The sequence below is a fragment of the Macrosteles quadrilineatus genome, unplaced genomic scaffold, assembly GCF_028750875.1.
Source record: "Macrosteles quadrilineatus isolate MER2022 unplaced genomic scaffold, UCM_ALF_1.0 Scaffold_2__2_contigs__length_208266976, whole genome shotgun sequence".
Taxonomy (NCBI): Eukaryota; Metazoa; Arthropoda; class Insecta; order Hemiptera; family Cicadellidae; genus Macrosteles; species Macrosteles quadrilineatus.
In genome coordinates this window covers 69,525,336-69,545,872 of record NW_026542595.1, presented here as the reverse complement: position 1 = coordinate 69,545,872, position 20,537 = coordinate 69,525,336, and the positions used below count along the sequence as shown (strand labels likewise).

The window sequence follows — 20,537 nt, the reverse complement described above, 5'->3', positions numbered from 1 at the left end:
CTACTCATTGTGTTGTAAGTAATTGTCCTGTTTGTGAGCCTTTTGGTCATATGATCAATGTAAATGTCAAAGTTGCATGTTTCAGCCCATTTCTGTTGACACCACAACCGATCGCAGGACATTCAAACAATCATGTAAAGAATGGTTTGATATGGAGTGTGAGGGTTGGAAGGGAGGGGGTAAGTGGTTGAGGGTGGAAGGGTGACAATCAGGACTAACAGCTCCGTTTACCAACACTTTAGTGCTACAAGCTCTGTTGTGCCGGTGGCATCTTCATGTTTTGCATTCAAGGTAAATTGAGCTTTTTACTGCAATACACATATTTTAGAACTATGACTTAACAGCTACTTTTAAAAATGTCTACCAAAACAATTCTATGATTACAGTAGAACCTTGATTAACTGTCACCATTTTAATTGTCACTCTCTGCCATCCGTCACCCCACTACAGTACTTAAATTATTCTTAAATGTGATTTTATTCCACTATACGAGCATGTAACTTGTACAACAACAAAATAAAAGTTTTATATTACTCTTGTACAGTATGTAATTAATTTTAGTATAACTAATACCTATGCATTATTCACTTGTACAGGGTTTTTTTCTTCCAAAACCCTTTAAATCAACTTGCTGTACAGGTTTATAAGAAGGTTTCTATTATCCATCTGTTGCTATCAACCCTCACGCTCCCGGTCCTGAGGGTGATTCTACTGTACTTAAATTATTTTTTTATATTTGCCAGCATTATTAGAACTGATGAGTACAAAACTTTAAAAAATCTGGAGATTATTAATCTTCAATTGAAATGTTAAGAAATAGATACATTCATGTAAAAAAGAATCATTGAATAGAACAAAAACCAAACACAATTTGTTTCCAAACCACAAAAATGTCAATTCTATGATTCACAGAAAAATTAAGACTGTTAAAATGAATGTTAAAAGTTAACACTTTTGAAATACTTTTTAATTTAGTTTTGGACAGTGAGATACTTGTTGTGTATGATACTTTTACAAGTATTGGTCAACATTATGAACTGTTCCATTTGCATGTCCTTTATCATGAATTTGTTATGAAAAACATATTTTTTATTTCACAATAAAAGAACCCACTTGGTTTTAGAGTTTAATTGTGACCAACAAACTATTAAAAGATGAACTCAACCTATAGAAACAATACCAGCATAGATAATAATATGGTTAATTATCTTGCAGTGACCTGAGTAAGTTGGCAGCACTGACATGGAGCGAGGGCTTGTCAACATTCTGTTGGCCAGCCTGTGTGCCAACTACCCTCCAAGCTACTACAACTCTACAACCACCACCACTCCTTATCCAAGTAATAGCTTAAAGCTTAAGATATTTGCTGTTAAAATGTGCCTAATATACTATGTCAAATATGCTAAACTAATGGTAGCATCAAAATACAACACCCGCTTTCAGCGCTCCAGTGGCAAAACTTGAAACTATAACTATGACTATCAATATATCAGAAAAAGACCTTTCCCTACAGCCGGAAAAGTATAAACAATGTCCCACATTTGCTGGATACACAACCAACGCCATGAGTGTACAAAGGTCTAGGTTTTGATTTCTCCACGTTCGTTCCTACCCCTTGGATTGATCCAACGCCCGCAGAGAATGTGTTTTAAACATATCAAATGAATAGAATACAGTCTTATTCAACCTACCAAAAAAGTAGACATATTGGATAAATATATTTCGGTTTAATACTATCCTTGATGACTCTTGAAATAGTCAACAAAAAGCAAATTTTAAGCTGAATAATGAATACATGTAGATTGGAGAGCGGCTATTGTTACTGACTAAGATCAGCTGTTCTTCAGTCAGGACTATTTTTCAAAAGCTCAATAATTAAGGACATTTGGGATAATTTTGCAATTTGTTTGGGTGATTGGCTGAGGTTGGCTTGGTTAAAAAAGTTGATTTATACCTGTTAAAATAGCTCTTTTGACTCAATATTTTTGCTATCTTTGCATAACTATTACTATTATTCTCATGTTGTACCCTAAACCTGACACTGCTGATAGCACGACCGAAAAAGCAATGCACAGTTACAAAACCTAAAGAGCTTTCATAGTTTCTTAGCTCCATAGTTTCCTAAAGCACCCAAGCCTATTTTATTAGTAAAATTGATTAGCTATTGAGATTTCACATTAAGGTAAATTTCGAAATCCCTTGGTACCGTACCTGCTGAAACATTAGTCACGTCTTGATAGTTTCGCTGGTTTCTGTATCTAATCATTGTTTTCATGTTTTAAAAAACTATTACCACAGACTGTACTTTTTTCAATTACACCTCTGCAAATTGAACATACTAGTGCACCTGTTGCTCGAATTCAAGCAATTGCAAAGTATTACAGGCGTTATATTTAAAAACAAATAACAGTCACAATTTCCGATGACTTAAAGGAGTCCACTCAAAGATAATGTAATCAATCACTTCACTTCAGTTATCGAAACTGGAAACGAACTCACTCTGAAAACGAACGCTCACTCCACTTCAGTTATAGAAACTGAAAACAAACCCACTCTGAAAACTAATGCTCTTGTGTGAAAACCCCATCATGTGCGTTTTCTATGAACAGCTGTAATTAATACAAATTATTCGTCTGTTTAAGTAAACAAAATTATTCTTCACAAGAAATACATTGTGATTTTAATGACCTGTGAGGCAAAGCCCGAAGACTTTTATTACAGGAATTGGTGAAAGGGGGTATACACAAAAAATACTTAATTTTGACACATCGTTTGTAAAAATCCGCCCATTATTATCGGAGGAGTAGTGTTTCGTATAAATCGCCTTCACGTACTATATATAAGGATGCATTAAATTTATACAAATTTCATAAAAAAATAAAAAAAACCATTTGGTTTGCTTATTTGTATAAAACAACATATTTGTTTCAGCTTATACCCGTTCGCCAAGAGACACATTTAAATGTGTGTTGAAAACTGATGAGCAGCTTAAGAAAGAGTTGCTGCGTGGAAAGAAGCTTAAAATCGCAACATTACAGGTATTTGATTGATTGATTGAATGTCTAAAAATACTACAATAATAGTTGTTATGTTCTTGGAAAACTGTGGCAAACAATCCTAATGATAATTAGTATTAATACTTTTTACATTTAAGATTCATGCAAGATTTCAAAGTTCTACTAAAGTACGGTCCAGTTGAGAGAGTCTGCAGTTGAGGGAGGAGCCCATTTACCATGTGAATTCAAAGGACTCTTTTGAGGCCCCTAGAATAAGTATTTATTAATTCACTACAACTGTGAAGATATGTTTGCACCCCTCTGTAGATTATTTTTTGTCCAACAATTTCTCAGTCAGTTATTTTCCGATCAACACTTTCTTTCTTCATACAAATTTCTTTGTATTTTTGTTGTTGAATGCTTTTACTCAATATTATTATGATTTATATTTTCAATAAATAAGTTTTATTTATACACAAATATATTTATACTAAAATCTAAATAAACAGTATCAGCAACCTGACACATAATTTCGTCCATAAGCTTGTCAACAACCCTTACCCTAGTATGGGTAGGTGGTGGGGGTATCTATGTATCATGGGTAAAATTAAAAAAATTGCAATAGCTACAAACCTAGTTTTTACAGCATTGTGTAAAAAGACCCAACTGTGGAGGTGTTGTACAGTTATTTTTTTTAAGAGTTAAAAGGACCACAAGATACAAAATTTTAATCAAAATTGTCTGAGTAGTTTTTTGAAATTATGTATTTTGTTATCAAATTTTAATAAATATTAAAACACCTGGAGATACCATGGATTAGTATGATCCATGGTAGGTGTAGTCTGTAGACACACATACATCACTTCAAAAACCACTTTTTTTGGTTCAGGTGGACCAAAGATGGTAATTTTCACGCAAAAGCCAAACTCAAAGAATTTTTGAAAACCAATACTAAACAGTTAAGTTAAATGGTATAATATTTCCCATAAATATTGCTTCATTAGCTATGTGGTATTTATATTCTCTTCCCCCATGAATTAAATTTATATCATAAAAATACCAAATAACTTATGTAGCAATTTTTATAGGCAATAACAACATTTTAAATTTCATTACTATATAGCCTGGTTTAGAAAGCAGAGCAGCTCAAGATCGATGTATTGTAATTGGCTGTGTTTCCAGCTGATTGTCCTCACTTCACCAGGTGAGAGTGACTCATCAAAGCAGCTTTGTCCTTCTGTCAGAAACAGCTGGTACACTCCCACAATGCTACAGATAATCAGTTAACTTTGTTAGATTACATACATTCATGGTCAATTGTTTCAGACTGTAAATAAATTCATGAAATTTAACTCAGATTTTTGATTTTTTTCATCTTTTTTTCAAATCCCCTGCCGCAGCAAACCTGCAGACTAAGCGAATTTTCATTTACGTGGCTGGCACTAAAATATTCCCCTAAAATTGTCACATTTATTTCCTATTGAATAATATTAATTTTAATGAGTACTTGGGTTTGCTGCTACAGGTAAGGTATAAAGGTGTGTTTTTGTTATTGAAATGTTGATAGCTTAGTATGAAATGAACAAATTTGTCAAATTCAATTAAAATATAGGCCTATCCATAAACAAACAAATTACAACAGTTTTCTTCTTCTCCATAAGAATAACATGGGAATTATAATTTACACTTTTTTTGAATTGTTGTAAAAATGACAGTTCAAAAGTTATTGAAATAATGTGATTTTCCCATAAACCCCATAAATTGACAAATTAAATTGTATTTGAAAAAACTGCTCAACCGTTTTTACGGTCTTTGATGACCGTTACTTCATTAAAATTTAGTATATTATGCTCTAAACAAAATGGTACAACCCCATCACTGTAAAAATTACCATTAAAATGTTGCAACTTTTGTGATTTCCCCATAAAATAGCATAGTTACTCCCACCACTTACCCATGATAAAGGTTGTTGACAAGCTAATGAGAGAAATTAAATGTCTGATTGCTGAAGCCGTTTAGGCCTATTATATCTTAAGTATTCCTCCCAAACAACTTCAACAGGGTGTTGTGGTGTTACACAGAGGGATATGCCGCTCTCTGGGGTGAAGATGAACGGGACAGAGCTGCAGCTAGATGGGATAGCAGCTGAGATGGTGGAGGTGCTAAAGGAAAAGTTTGGCTTCTCATACGAGGTGTTGACCCCAGAGCGAAACATACTTGGCGATGAACACGAGGGAATCTTCAGCATGCTCAACAAAGGGGTTAGCTTGAGAATACGAAACATTCAATATTAATGTCACTAAACAAGTGTAATAGATAGTGTCACTGCTATAACCGTAGAAAACAAAGATTAATGGATGTTGTTGAGGTTATAACCAAACATAACAATTAAAAAATTCGACCTAAATCACAGTAGGAACCAAATTGTCAAATAAATAAACATAGTTCCAAATCTGTCAAAGAACAATATCATGTTGTTCATGTTGCTTAAGTAAAAAAAATTATCATTAGCAATAGGTTTTTGAAATCCTTAACGAAAAAAAGGGGTACCTAAGGAAATCATTTGCTTAGGTAATTTTAAAATTAGTTGATTCCAATGTCACTTGCATGTACAACTTGCATACTAACAAGGTTTCTCACAATTTAAGTCCCATAAACTTTGATCTTTTGGCTGCTTAGTCATCATACAATTAAGTTAATGTAAAATGTATGTTTACTTTCAGTGTTGAGTTCATGAAAGTTTAGCCTTAGATTATTTTATGTTTGCATTAGGTTTTGTAATTGACTTTTGGATAATAAAAAATCCTCTCTATGAATGGCTGTAACCAATATTTTATTCAGATTAGAATATGGTTGATAAAAAGCCACTCAAAGAGTGTGACACAGTTAAAAATCTATTTACTCCCTTTATTGGTTATTGATACTTTGATAGTTTATTAAATTATTTGGTATAAAAGATTATACATGGCTTACATAGAATAAGTCATTGTATCAGCTTTACTTTAGTTCAAAGTTAGCATATTTTACAGATATCAGTAACTTAAATCAGCTCAGTTTAACTACATCTTCAGGTGAGTTTATGGCTCAGTTGATGGTAGCACCAAGGACTTTGGGTCCAAGGCAGCCATGTCGTGGATTCAAATACTGGTATCTTCCACTACTTTTTATCAGTACAGTTAACCGTAGTACTGTACCCCTTGCATTGTTGAATACTTTCCATGCACAGGCCCAAGGCCTATGTAGACGGGCAAGTACATGGTTAATAGAGGCTGCCAAGTGCCAACCTCTTTATTTAAAAAAATCTATATTTTTAATTCAAAAACTGGTGACAGGTTTTACATAGCAATTGAATGTCTAGCTCTATCAATAGTCAAATGTTTGCGTATATAGCATCATTGCGTCATATTGCGTATATAGCATCATTGTGTCATACTGTGTATATAGCAATATGATCATATGACTGTGTGACAGGAGGTTGACATGGCTGCAGCCTTCCTCCCCGTGGTGCCAGGGAGTCACCGCATGGTACTGTGGGGGGTGGAGATGGTGCAGAATGACTACTACGTTCTCATGAAGCGACCCAAGGAGTCGGCCTCGGGCTCTGGACTGCTGGCTCCGTTTGACACTGAAGTAAGTGAGATACTAAAATGACAAGTAAAAAAAAAACCCTTAAACAGAAAAGGAATATTATTTTTTTCAAACACTTCCTTAATGATGGAAAACAAAGAAAAACACAGAAGATGCATATGAGAAACAATAAAGATGAATAGACACATTGATGTAGCGACAACAAATATTGAATAGTTTCTCAGGCTTAGGGATTTGATTGGAAATGCTATGGAACTGAGTAGAGAAAAGGTTTCAAACTATTTTAAAGTGTTAATTTAAAACAAATACTGATGCTGAGTACGGCTTTCTGTTGTGATATGCTCACGATTGTCTATCAGTGGGAGGGGGGGGGGGGGAGAGTATTGCAAGAATGTTGAATGATGGAGAGGAGGGTTCATAGCTCTTGGTATATTTTTCTACAGTAACTCAAATTTTTGCGATCTTCTGGTAGTCTTCTTCTGTGGGAGGAGGAAGGTTAGTTACTTTTGAAGAATAGCAGATTGTCTAGGTTGAAAAACAAGACCAACAAGAGAAAAAAGAAAAGACAACATTTAAAACAAAAGGAATCATAGGACCACACTTAACAAGTTATTAATAAAGTACATACTGTACTATAAACTACTTCTTGAGTAAAAGCGGCCATGGGAAGAATATTGATCTATTCAATTATTATTATTTTAATCTTGTTACTAACCAATGAAACATATGTTCACACTGGAGCAATTCCTATAACCATAACTTAAAAAACCCAAGCATCCACAACAGGTGCTCACTAATCTCATGGTTGACTGTGACTATGATTTCATCTTTATTCTTGGAGGTAGTGATGTGGTGGTATCTATCTTTCAGTTACAACTTTTCTTAAATAACTGTTATCTTCATGTTTTAAATTAAATACTCTTCATACTTTTTATAACCAACTCATAAATGAAATATTTTCTTAACAGATTTCACAATACAAAATTATAGAAGATTTAGTACAAAATTTTCTTCGAGTTGTTCAGGTTTTATGTTCCTCAGGTGTGGCTTCTAATTTTACTGTCGCTGCTGGTTGTGGGGCCGATCATGTACCTTGTGATGTACCTCAGGGTTCGCATCGGAGACAACAAAGACATCAAGGTCTATCCCTTGTCTGCCTGTGTATGGTTCGTCTACGGAGCTCTCATGAAGCAGGGCTCTACTCTCAACCCTGTTACAGGTAAATCTACAGTACAACATCAACCCTTTATAACTGTACAGCCTGGGACAAGATAATAAATAAACAACTGAGAAATCACAATTTTTATATGCAAAATAAGACTCTGGCTTGTAAAACTAAAAATAGTAATTTCTCAGCTGAATTACTACTTCCTCGACTTCTTAAACTTGGTGTTGTTTAATACGAAATTATATTTGCTAAACAAAGTGTCGTAATACCACCCATTTTTAGTAATGTAAGTTAATTTAAAAGATGGTCGCCATTTTGAAACCAACAAATCCAACAAATATTTGTTTAATCGCTATTTTTTTCAAGTTGTATACTAAATTTTATAAAAAATATCTTTAATCATCTTTAAGGTATAAACTAGTGTACCTGTTGCTCGAATTCAAGCAATTGCTAAGAATTACAGGCGTTATTTTAAAACGAATAACAGTCATAATTTCTGATAACTTTAAAATATTCGACTCAAAGATTATGAAAATACTAAAGATGTACATGACAGATCGATATAATCAACATTTAATGTAAATAGTGTTTTCTACAAATAGCCTTACTCATGGCCACATTAGGTTTCCAGACACATTATGTGTCCAAAAGCCTTTTAACAGCACGACTCCCTTACCCATACCGCCCTGAGCTATAGGGATCATTGAGATTCACTCTAACCTTTCCTCTCCCCTTCATAAGCAAGTTTTCATTCCTTTTCTTTCTTATATTTTGTTTGTTTCTTTTTTTTATTTTAACTCCTGTATGTATCCCTGGTTTTCCCTATTTCCCTAGCTACTTTTCTAAATGTCTCAATTGTTTCCTTGTCACTCATCATGTTTTATTTTCTCATCTCTAGGCCTATCTTATTCCTGTTCTCTCCTATTTGTCTCCTGAAGGGAACAATTTATAAATACAAGACTCGTGGTTTTTATTTCTCCACATCTACATACTTCCTCTTCCACCATGTGAAATCTTCACAAATTCGCCTTGAAATTGTCCATGTCCTTTGACAAACTGCGTTTCATAAGGGCCCATCTCCCAATCTTGTTCCAGTCTCTATCTGATGTTAGGTATATATACGAACGTTTACCTTTAAAACGTTAACATAAAACACTCTGCTCCCAACGCATTTGCCCGTCATCTAATATCTCCTCTCTTCTGTTTCTGATGTAGTCCTACCCGCCTCCTTGTCTTCCAAAATCAACAGCTTATGCAGGGATTATCCAACAGTCCTAAATTGAATATGAAATCTTCAGGCGGCTGTTGGAGAGCACACTTAAACCCAACACGGAAGGGTTCTTGCTGTATTCGGCTATCAACGACAATAGTATTATTTGTATTTCGTTCTCATATACCAGTTAAAATTCTTCGGCTTCCTCCTGTTGGCTGTCCTGGTCAACGTCTTATAGTCTCCATTATGTCGAACGTTTTTTTGGTTATGTTTTGATTTTGTACAAAATTTTTGTATAACCAGCTGTTTCAAATATTAGTGTCAATTTGAAGTATTCATCTGTTCAAATGTAAACAAACATTTTCTCCCTAAGAATAACATGGGGACTTTGAAGGCCACTGGGGCAGAGCCCTTATGGAATTCCAAAGTTTTTTTGTTTGATGACAAAACTACATGCTAAAACCTTTCTAACGACACCTTGGACATGGTGATTGGTAGCACTACCACTCCAAAACAATTATGACAAAAATATGCCTAGCGTTAATATATAGATTGAAAACACACAAAAGCAAAATTGTGGATATCTCACTACCAAGGTGTTTTAAAAAAGGTTTTATTCTCAAATTTTCTTTTGTTTTGACCCACTAAACCTATTACAAAATATTTTGTACTGACTTACGGCACACCCTGTATAAATAAATTACCATAGCGTACTCATATTATAATTCTGTTAAAAATAAATAAATAAACATAACTATTCATAATTTGTCTTAAGATTTTAGTTAAATCTCTTGGAAAACCCTATTTTTTCAGGAAATTAGTACCTATATAGATAATTAATTAATTAAATTCATCTTCAATTTGTTATATTTTTTAGTGATTTTAAAAAACACTTTGGAAACATATTCTCTTAAATAATATAATATCAGCACTTTAGTTTTGAGGTTGCATGCAATGTTGCAAACAAGCCATTGTTTACTTCAATACAAAAGTAATGGAGTAGTGGTACTGGTCAATGGGAGATCAAACAATGCGATCGGACAGATAAACAACATCGACTGAAAGGTAAACAAATATATTGACGGACGGATGGTGAGGGGGTATACCCAGCAAATACTGTAGGTAACTGACAAGGAAACAGCACTCTTTATTACAAATTTAGCAAATGGCTGCTTAATTTATCAAACTCAAATTAAACTGTCACGTGAATCATATAGTGTATTGATCTGTTGTTAATGTGCTTATATACATATATATTTTCACAGAATGTCCTAAATATTAGTTTTAAATGAGTATTTAATACTAGACAGGCATTGATTAAATAGATTTATTATACCCCACAAAGAGGTTCAAACGTTTGATTTTAAATTACTTGACCATTTGTGCACCAAATATTTTGAAACTTTACACAATATGTAAAATAGGTTTTAAAAATATTTTGGAAAAATTTCAACTCCTAACCCTTGTAGAAACAAAATGGCGGCATATTGAAAAATGATACTTTAAAATCATTAAAAAACGTGTTTTTGGTTTTATAAAATATTTTTATTGTCACATTCTGGGGGAATAAAGATTTTTAATAAGGAAACTAGAACATATGATGAAAAGCCTATAATTAGAATTAAAAATTATTCAAACTGTGCCAAAATTATCCATCCACAGCCACACACACATAACAGCGCTTAACAATAGTGCTTATCACATTCAGTAAACTCGTCTTTAGGATTAGACCATGTCATAAATTCAGTAGTGAAGTCACTACAAAAACTACTCATTAAAATAGTTCTTAGAAGTGCTCAGTTAAGGTGAAGTTTGTGTATTGCCTTTACTATTTGATTTAAACAACCTGATGATGGAGAGTTGCAAGCTGCAACGTCTCCAAAATGTGATCATTAAAACACAGCTTGTCAACACCGTCCAACCCAAAAGACAACGAGATAGACCGTGGAAGTCAACATTTTCCACAACTACAAACTAAGAGCTTAACTAAAACCTCGCTCTAACCACAGTAGTTTAAGTTACACTTATATCTACAGATTCTACAAGGCTGCTGTTTGCTACTTGGTGGATCTTCATTATGATTCTGACTGCGTTCTACACAGCCAATCTCACAGCTTTCCTCACTCTCTCACGTTTCACTCTACCCATTGAGAATGTAGCGGACATTGCTCGCACTCACAGATTCTGGTTCGCCACTGAAGGAGGACCAATAGAGTATGCTGTCATGGTCAGTATTACTACTTAGAACTGAGTTCAAAACATTTGTGAGTTGTCATATTGGGAATGTACCAGTAGTATGGTATTAAAATCTGTGGAAACATTGTCCAAATAGCTTTTGGTAGGTAATTTATTATGCAAAAACTGTACTACATAGACCTTTAGTGCAAAGAAAACTACTTTTCTTTGAGGTAGAACATTTTATATCAATAAATTAGTTAATCAATAAGTCAATAAATTATCATGTGAATTCAACATTTGTTTCCCCATTTTCCCTGCATGATAATTTAAGAAAATAAAAGATGTAATACTGTACACGTTAACTGTATATAGTGGACAAATAATATTTTTATGTACTTTTTGTCAAGTTAAAAATAAACAAGGTATGTCAGTTGTGTACCCCTTTCAAAAACTAAATACTGTTGTTCCAGAACAATGACGATGGAGACTTGAGTACTTTGAGGCGATCTGTGTCCCAAAACCTTGGACAGTTCATCGACACCTCAGATGAAGTGAAAGTAAAACAATATGTGGCCGAAGGTTAGTTAAATTGTCAAATAGAATATGGGATATATATATTTTATCCATCTACATTAAACTATGACAAATGTTTATTTGGTTTCTAATGGATGGTGTTCTACACAGAGAAAAAGTTCTCATTGCTAGAAATAACTAACTTTGTGTTATAGATGGTTTTTTTAGGAGCTTCAGACTTAAGTGGGCTCAAATGCAAGCATAACTCAACAAAAACGGCTGTATGCTGTAACCTGCTCTGAGTCAAACTTGGACTACTAACTTTGAACTAACCAGTATTGTTAGTGCAGTAAAACTAAAAATAATTAAGACGATGATAATGCTTACTCTATCTGGCTGGATAGTTGGATGTAGTACGGTTTCATCCTAAGTAAAGCAAGTAGCTTTTATATGATGGTTTGAGACTGGACCCAGCTGTACGTGATCATTGGCTTCATAAATGATCCAGGCTTAGTACCAGCTGATCTCTGTAACAAAGTTATTATCCCCTCTATTTAACACTCATCTTCGCCTTCAAATACACACTCTGATGTGTCAGCGCTTATCTTGTCATGAGTTGCAGACTGGCTCTACCTAGAGGAGAACCGCAAGCTGAAGTTGTTCCTGCTGCAGGATTACATGGCAAAGACAGCCAAAGGGACAGAAGAGAAAGACAGATGTACATATGTGCTGACACAAGGCTCTTACCTCTCTCGTAACCTTGCCTTTGCTTACCCCAAGACAAGCATTCTGCCCTCCTTGTTTGATCCCATGTAAGTAACTCAAATTGTTAAGTTAAAAGAAGAAAGATGTGATGTCAAAAATATTAATATAACGATCCCAGTTGTCCTGGCTAAAGAAGTGGATGATCTTATTCCCTTCTAATCCGACCCTGCATTGGTTGAAAATGTTGTAGGCCTAGGTGAGAGTTAAATATTCTAGCTTTAATTTTCGGTATACCTATTTTAAGTTTCTTCTGCTAGAAATGGGTTTTTTTCTTTTTGATATGGCTGCTTCCCAACACAAATGTTTAGACCCAGAATGTTGGCAATACACGAAAGGAATTTGCATTTTAGGACCACCTTCAACTGGTGACTGAATGGTTTTTTTCAGACTGTTGGCATTTGTTGAGTCTGGCATTATCCAACATCGTGTGCAGGAGCTTCTTCCAGAGGCTACCATATGTCCACTGAACCTAGGCAGCAAGGAGCGCCAATTGCGCAACTCTGATCTCTGGACCACCTACATCGTAGTGGTGTCTGGCTTTTCCACAGCCGTGACAGTGTTCTTCGTTGAACTGATGTGGCGACGCTGCTTCAAACCTCATCATCCTAAACTCTCCTGGCCTGTGGACATCTCTATGGAACCCACCAACAAAATGGCTCTCTCCAGGTGAGTAAAACTTGCTTATCCAATAATCTAGTTTTTACCACTGAATAAATCTTCTGTGAAAATTAGGTATAGTTTGCAGGAATCGACTGAGGTCAGCCATAGTGAACAATCACATTACAACAAAAAATGTTTATTCACCTAGTAATAGCACCTTATATTATCTATTTTTTTTTGGCAATGTTTCTGCTGTAAGATAATATTTTTGTAAAATATGCAGTACAATCACACAGCCGCCTCTATGATCGTTGGTGAGTGTGAAATTGTTTTTTACAAAAGATTTAAAGAACTACATTATTCTCTTCTGTATTCTCACCCAATTGCAAATCAAGGTCAAACAACAAGACGGTAAATACACATAAAGGATGGTAAGTAGTGATCGATTTCGATTGGACACTCCATCTTCTATATGCATTGTATGAAATTGATGCTGTAAATTGTAAATGAACGTTGTTAGTGAAATCATTTATTCATACATTCATTAACTTTCGCACACCAGATAAATAGAAACCTCCTGGTTTAATCTATTAACCCGCAACTACACGAGGCTAGTAGGCAGGTATGTTACCTGCAACAGGTAACCAAACTACATCAACTGAGGCAGGGTACCTCACTGCCTACTGGACTTGTGTAAACATGGCTTAAACCACGCACATTCTTCCCAACTTCAACCAATAGCGCCACTACAGCGTGGATTTAAAAGGAAGCAGATTACAGAAATCTACCCTGTATATGTTATTATTATTGTATATTTAGCCTAACAAGTAAGACTGTACCACAAATTGAATTACATAACAAGTATCCTATGTTTAAAAATTGTAAACCTCATGTCTATATCAAATTATGTCATTTGTTTTCAGGTTTGCGGAAGGAAAATCAAAACAAGGTGCAAAAGTTAACATCAATGGCAGGGAATACTATATTGTCATCTCTAAGGACGGAGAGAAAAGATTTATACCTATTCGAACACCCTCTGCTTTCTTGTTCCAGTATGCTCCTAAATAATCTACACATAGATACCAATCACAAATAAACTATCATGTCTGCAGTTTGTAAATTTATTTTGAACCTGATGATGTACTGAGTACATCATCATAAAGGAAAATTCTGTGATAAAAACTAGTGGCTTTACACATACAAGCAAAGGCAGATAGGCCTAAGATTACATGAGGGAAACATTATGAAACAACAAAGCCAAAACTGAGAACAATTAATTGTTACAAATAATAAAAAAAAATTGCATTTAGTTTTGCAAAGTATTTTTTTTATTTGTTTTACTCTGCTGAGCCATTTGTACTGTAAGATAAAAACATGTTTGGATAATCTAGACATAGCAAACAGACTTTTGAAATTGCTTGATGCCAGAATTCTGGGTTTAATATCAAAATTGGTATATGGTAATCTAAGGCAGATAAGTTGTATTAGTGCAAAATTTTGGCTAATATGGTCAGAGTAGTTTTTGAGTGATGGAAATATACTCACTAGATTTGCCATGTTGTTTAAAAAGTATTTAAACTTGACCTAGTATTTTTCTAAAGACAACAATAACAAACAATAACAATAACAAAAATAACGGTTGAATATAACTTACATCAGAATCAAGGGTAAATAAAAAGTCTAGTTTATTGGTAAAATCTTCAATATACTTTAATAGGAATATAATATAAACATCCAAAATATACAATATTTATTGATGATGTATGTTTATTTATGGTTTAAGCTACATATTGTACAGGATATGATTCAGCTTTGAGATAATTATGAAATCAGTCAGTTGTATAGTCGCTATGTCAAGTGTTAATGGAATATTCAAATAATAAATCAATTTGGCACACAGGCAACACCGACTTGTACTATGTTAGTATAAATACAATATTTATCACACTTGTTACACCCGTTACATGTACAACTTGTAAACATTTTATGAGTAAAACATATATTTGCTTCTGGCTCTATTGAAAGCATCTATAATTGCAGACCTGAAACACACATACAAAAACTATCAAAATAAATAACAACAATCAATTCAAGAATACTTAATTCCTAGGCCTTTTCTGGTGCACACTCAAGTTTTATGAATGAGGCAAAAGTCAAATACAGGAACAACAAATTTAACGTAGGAGGCGGAGCCGAGGACGAGAGTAATGGAAAATCACTTTTAATACTAGTTATGAGTGATACTCTTCACCACAATGCAATAACTAACACATACAAAATAACAGACCACAGTAAGAAAAAAACTATTTGTTTCTCCTCTAGCAGATGGTTTATGTTATCCCTGAAGCTTTTGTCATCAAACTCATTAATGTTAAACTTATTAACACGTTCGCGGCGGCACGTCAAATGGCGGGCGTATGCCAGGTGCGGCGCAGCCCTCAGCATCGAACAAACCCGATTGCCGCGTGTGATTGGCTTTCCAATTTCGGTCTGACAAATAGCAAATAACGTGCGAGGATGTCCTGCTTTACAACGAGAGTCGACGTAGTTCGCTAAACACCAACAGATAGCAGCACTGCTTGTAACGTAGCCGGTCCCATTGGAATAGTATTGCCAAATGGAGGGAAAAAGACGGGACAAAAGTAGAATTTTGAGATTGCCAGACGGGGATTTTACGGGGAAATTTACTACCAACCTACACCACAACAAAATACAGTATACTATTGAGCAGTGCTGTGCGAGGTTTCAAGTTTCTAGCTCTAATCCTGGCTTAAAAATAAATCATTTCGTACTGCATTGCAGCTTGGGAGCGATCGCACCCTCCAGGATGGCATTAGGGTTCCGTATGGGAGCGATCGCTCCCATGCTGCCGCGAACGTGTTAAGAGAAATTGTTAACATGGACTTATAGCTGAAACACACAAAACTAGCTTGATGTCTATTTTTGTGTACATTTAGATTGTTAAACAGCAAAAACAGAAGATTTAAATCATAAAAATAAATGGTAAAGAAACACTAGAACGCGTAAAGATCTAGTATAGAACTGATCGAGAGCAAGGGAAAATCTATTTAGAGCAAGAGAAAATCAGCTGATCGTTGTCCCCTTTCTTTAAATTAGAGCTTGGGAAACAATTAATTGTTGTGATATAAGCTGCAATAGAAATTAGATACTTTCTTTACAGAGTGGATGAAAACAACATTTAGTTCAATCCCTTGAAAATGCCATATCACTCAAATACCCCCGTCGCAGCAAACCTGCATACTAAGCGAATTTCCATTTACCCGGCTTGATTTCTACTAAAATATTCCCTATAAATTTATTAATTTTAGTAAGTAGTTAGGTTTGCTGCTACGGGGAAGATGTTGAGGTGTGTTTTTTCAATTGAAATATTGATAGCTTAGTATGAAATAAACCAAATTGCCAAATTTGATTAAAATATATCCATAAACAAGCAAACTAGAACAGTTTATTTATTCGAGTTATCGCGCAAACGGACACATATATAAATATATATATATATACTAGCTGACCCGGCGAACTTCGTATCGCCTAAGTTATATAGGTTTCCCCTAAGACAGACCGACCCGGCAGACGTTGTCTTGCCTTTGACTATTTATAATTTAAGTACCGTTACGTTTAATTTTCAAGATGATCTCGTTCGCATCGCTCAATCACGTCCTGGTTGAAGTTCGTTTGCTACGCTCACTCACCTTTGGGTTGGAGCTCGTTCGCTACGCTCACTCACCTTTAGGTTGGAGCTCGTTCGCTGCGCTCACTTGCCTTCAGGTTAGCTCGTTCGCTACGCTAACTCGCCTCCAGGTTGAAGTTCGTTCGCTACGCTCACTCACCTTTAGGTTGGAGCTCGTTCGCTGCGCTCACTTGCCTTCAAGTTAGCTCGTTCGCTACGCTAACTCGCCTCCAGGTTGAAGTTCGTTCGCTACGCTCACTCACCTTTTGGTTGCAAATTAGCTGTTGTCATAAATGTAAAAGAAATAATAGTGCTGCACCCTGTTGGTAATCCTTGTAACTTTAATGCTATTGAACATCATAGAACAGAACCAACTTGTTTAATTGAAACAGCTGTTAAGATTCATTAATTCCATTTCTCATAAGGTTAACATGGGAAACTCCAGAGCCACTGGGGCGGAGCCCTTTTAAGAATTTCGAAACGGGAAATAGTTTACGTCCGATTCGCATACCTACAGAATTTACACACCAAATTTCATAACGATCGGTGAAGTCGTTCCGGAGGAGTTTGCAGACAAACACTGTGACACGAGAATTTTATATACAGGGTGTCCCGGAACTCTCTACCAATATTTTAGGGCATTGTTCCTGGGTAGTTAACATACCTAAATATCATATTTAAATTGTCCGGAAGTCCTTAGTTACTCACACAGCCGCCATTTTGTTTTTTTTAGTTATTATATTTTTTCTAAAGAATGGTTAAACATACGAAATTGAAACTTTGCACAAATATTTATGACAACTAGACAAAGCTACCAAAAAGTTATGAATATTTGTAAAATTCATAAAACAAAATGGCGGTCATTTTAAATTTTGTTTCTTAAATAACTCGAAAACCGTTGATTTTACAAAAATTTTACAAGAATAACTTTTTTAAGGCAATTTTATTACAAATAGATTGACACCTTAGTTTTTAAGATTGGACGAGTATTAACTGAGATATGGTAGTTTTAGTGATACGTGACCGCTTTCAGCATGCGCTGCGACTAACCTCCAGCGGTTACGTATCACTAAAACTACCATCTCTCAGTTAATACTTGTCCAATCGTCAAAATTAAGGTGTCATTCGATTTGTAATAAAATTGCCTTAAAAAGTTATTCTTGTAAAATGTTTGTAAAATCAACGGTTTTCGAGTTATTTAAGAAACAAAATTTAAAATGGCCGCCATTTTGTTTTATGAATTTTAAAAATCGTCATAATTTGTTTGTAGCTTTGTCTAGTTGCCATAAATGTTTGTGCAAAGTTTCGATTTCGTATGTTAGACCATTCTTTAGAAAAAATGTACAACTTAAAAAAACAAAATGGCGGCTGTGTGAGTAACTAAGGACTTGCAACCTACTCCTCTTTATTAATGAATTTCAAAATATGAATTTACTTAAATTAGATAATAAAATTACAATAAAGTTACAATAAAATATATTTAGGTTCTATAGCTATTACAATAATCTCATTGGGCTAAGATAGTGAAATTATATTTTGGTTTAGGTTTTTTTTTTATGGGCTAGGCTAGTTAACAATTTGAATGAAAAAAAGGCTAGAAAATTATCTTAATCTAGGGGTTGGTTCGTGCCGGGTATGGAATTCTGATAGGCTGATTAACTTAATTTATACAGTACTAATATAGGCTAAATAATATGAGATAGGCTAATAATGAGAATAAAAAAAATTAGGCTATAAGTTCTTAATTTGAAAGTCACTTGAATTTAGTCAATTCACAATGTGGTGGTTGGAAATTGATGATGAGTTTTTTTTAAGTGTTAATTGAGGTTGATATTACCAATTTTGTTGAATAGTGATTTTCTTCTTTCTTTATGTCTCTTTATATTCAATATTTATATGTATTCTGAATGTTAATTTTCAATTTTGGATATTTAAATCACTGGAGACTTGGCTCCCACATCCATCTCTCTCTATATCTTCCACCACAAGCACATTTTCTTCCTTTTCTTTAGCTTTCCTTCCAACAATTACTTCACACCTGGACACCGGACAGTACAAAAGAAATATTTCCTACCTAGACACTATTTAATTTTAGAATGGTATTTTTGAATATAGTTTTTCTTCTTCACTAATTTATATTTCATTAAATTTAAATATTCTTTTTGAAAATACAGTAATTAATAAATATTAAAAGTAATTTAGCTACAATTCACATATGAGTACATTCATGTTTTATCTCAATATCCCCTCAGAAATGATGGTATGGTGATGAATCAACAGAACATTATTTCGATAAGATAATGAAGGAATGTATGACAACTTAACTAATTTACATAAACAGAACCTTTTTTTTATCTAGAATAAAAACAAACATTGAAAACATAAATATAACCTGATAAAACATAACATGGGACGTTAACACAACAAAACATGATTAATAATATTATTATTACAAACAAACAGTGGTAAAGAACAGAAACAGTGGAAAACATAAAGTGGTTTTGTGTCTATATATTTGTGATGTGTGAGTGTGTGGGAATTAACCATTTCTTATTGTCTATCAGTCTATCACCACTGAACACACAGTCCTCTCATCTTTTATAAAAGTTTATCTTGAGCACTATAATTGTCTTTTAAACAATACGGTCATTTTCACTAAAAGATTGTTTATGCACTTGATTTTCAGAGAACAGGAAAGGGAATTAAACATTTTCGTTGTTCATGGGGGGAAAATACTTCTTGATTGAAGAAATGTGGTATGGACCGAATTCTTCTGGGTTTTCTAAACTACTAATGAAGTATGTCGATGATCCTAACACTCTGCTAATCTTGAATGGTCCTTCATACACTTCAAATAGTTTGGCAGTCTCGCCTTGTGCTAAATTTGAAAGAGGATGATTTCTTATGAGTACTAAATCGCCTGGATGAAAATAAGTTGGATGTGATTTGTTATGGTTTCTTCTGGCTCTTATATGACGCTTTTCTATGATTCTCTTTGAAGTTAAATATAGTTTGCGTGGGAGTGGTACTTCATTGATGAAAGGATTCTTAATGTATTTTTCCCAAAAGCGGATGTTTCTTTGCCCAAATTGTAATTCATTTGGGGAGAAACCAGTTGTCTCATGATATATTTCATTAAGGCACTCATTAATGTCTGGAATATAAGTAGCCCACCTTCGTTGTTGATGAGCACAATATGTGCGTAAACACCTCTTGACTTCTTTAATGGGTCGTTCTGCCATATTGTATCGGGGATAATATACTGGACTGAAGATTGGAGTAATGTCATTTTCTTCTAGTTTCTTAATATATGCCTTGCTTTTAAATTGAGTACCGTTGTCAGATTGTAATCGCTTTGGTATGCCATATGTGGGAAAATGAATGTTAAACAATTTATTCAAAATAGTCTGAGTAGTAGCACGTCTCATATTATATAACTTGACAAACTTAGTATAAATGTCTAGAACGATCAATATGTATTTTACTTTACCAATACTAGTCGGTAGTGGTCCGATTATGTCGATTGCCACTTGTTCATTTTTGCCAGTGCAACTAATCCCTTGAGCAGAACCATATAGAGTATGAGGAGAAACTTTACATCTTTGACATGAGTCACAGGTGGCTAGGTTAACTCTAATACGTCGATGCATATTTTTGAAAATGAAATATTCTTGCAGTAGAAGAAAACATTTCTTTGGTCCGCAATGCAGATAATAATAATGACATTCCCATATTAATCTGTCAATGACACAATTTGGAACACTAATTAACCAATTATCTTTGTATTTCTGATATAGAATCCCTTTATGAAGTTTGTATTTCGTTGAG

At 34.4% G+C, this 20,537-nt stretch overlaps 2 protein-coding genes across 4 annotated transcripts in view; one reads left to right on the top strand and one right to left on the bottom strand.

The window, feature by feature from the left end:
• The first annotated feature begins 200 nt into the window (after window positions 1-200).
• Window positions 201-14,125, top strand: LOC128985963 (glutamate receptor ionotropic, delta-1). The gene is made up of 11 exons (XM_054405977.1): window positions 201-291; window positions 1,216-1,339; window positions 2,932-3,038; window positions 5,078-5,257; window positions 6,468-6,626; window positions 7,626-7,803; window positions 11,002-11,192; window positions 11,614-11,722; window positions 12,279-12,468; window positions 12,809-13,087; window positions 13,945-14,125. The coding sequence occupies exons 2-11, from the start codon at window positions 1,243-1,245 to the stop codon at window positions 14,087-14,089; spliced, it is 1,635 nt and encodes a 544-aa protein (XP_054261952.1). The 5' UTR covers window positions 201-291; window positions 1,216-1,242; the 3' UTR covers window positions 14,090-14,125.
• Window positions 14,126-14,714: 589 nt separating this feature from the next.
• The window catches only part of LOC128985515 (protein ABHD18), a 63,249-nt gene continuing 57,426 nt past the window's right edge, over window positions 14,715-20,537 (bottom strand). For all 3 annotated transcript variants that reach the window (XM_054405092.1, XM_054405091.1, XM_054405090.1), the window contains one exon: window positions 14,715-15,063. In XM_054405092.1, coding sequence (XP_054261067.1) covers window positions 15,006-15,063 — 58 coding nt within the window. In that variant the 3' untranslated portion in view covers window positions 14,715-15,005. The remainder of the gene's footprint in view (window positions 15,064-20,537) is intronic.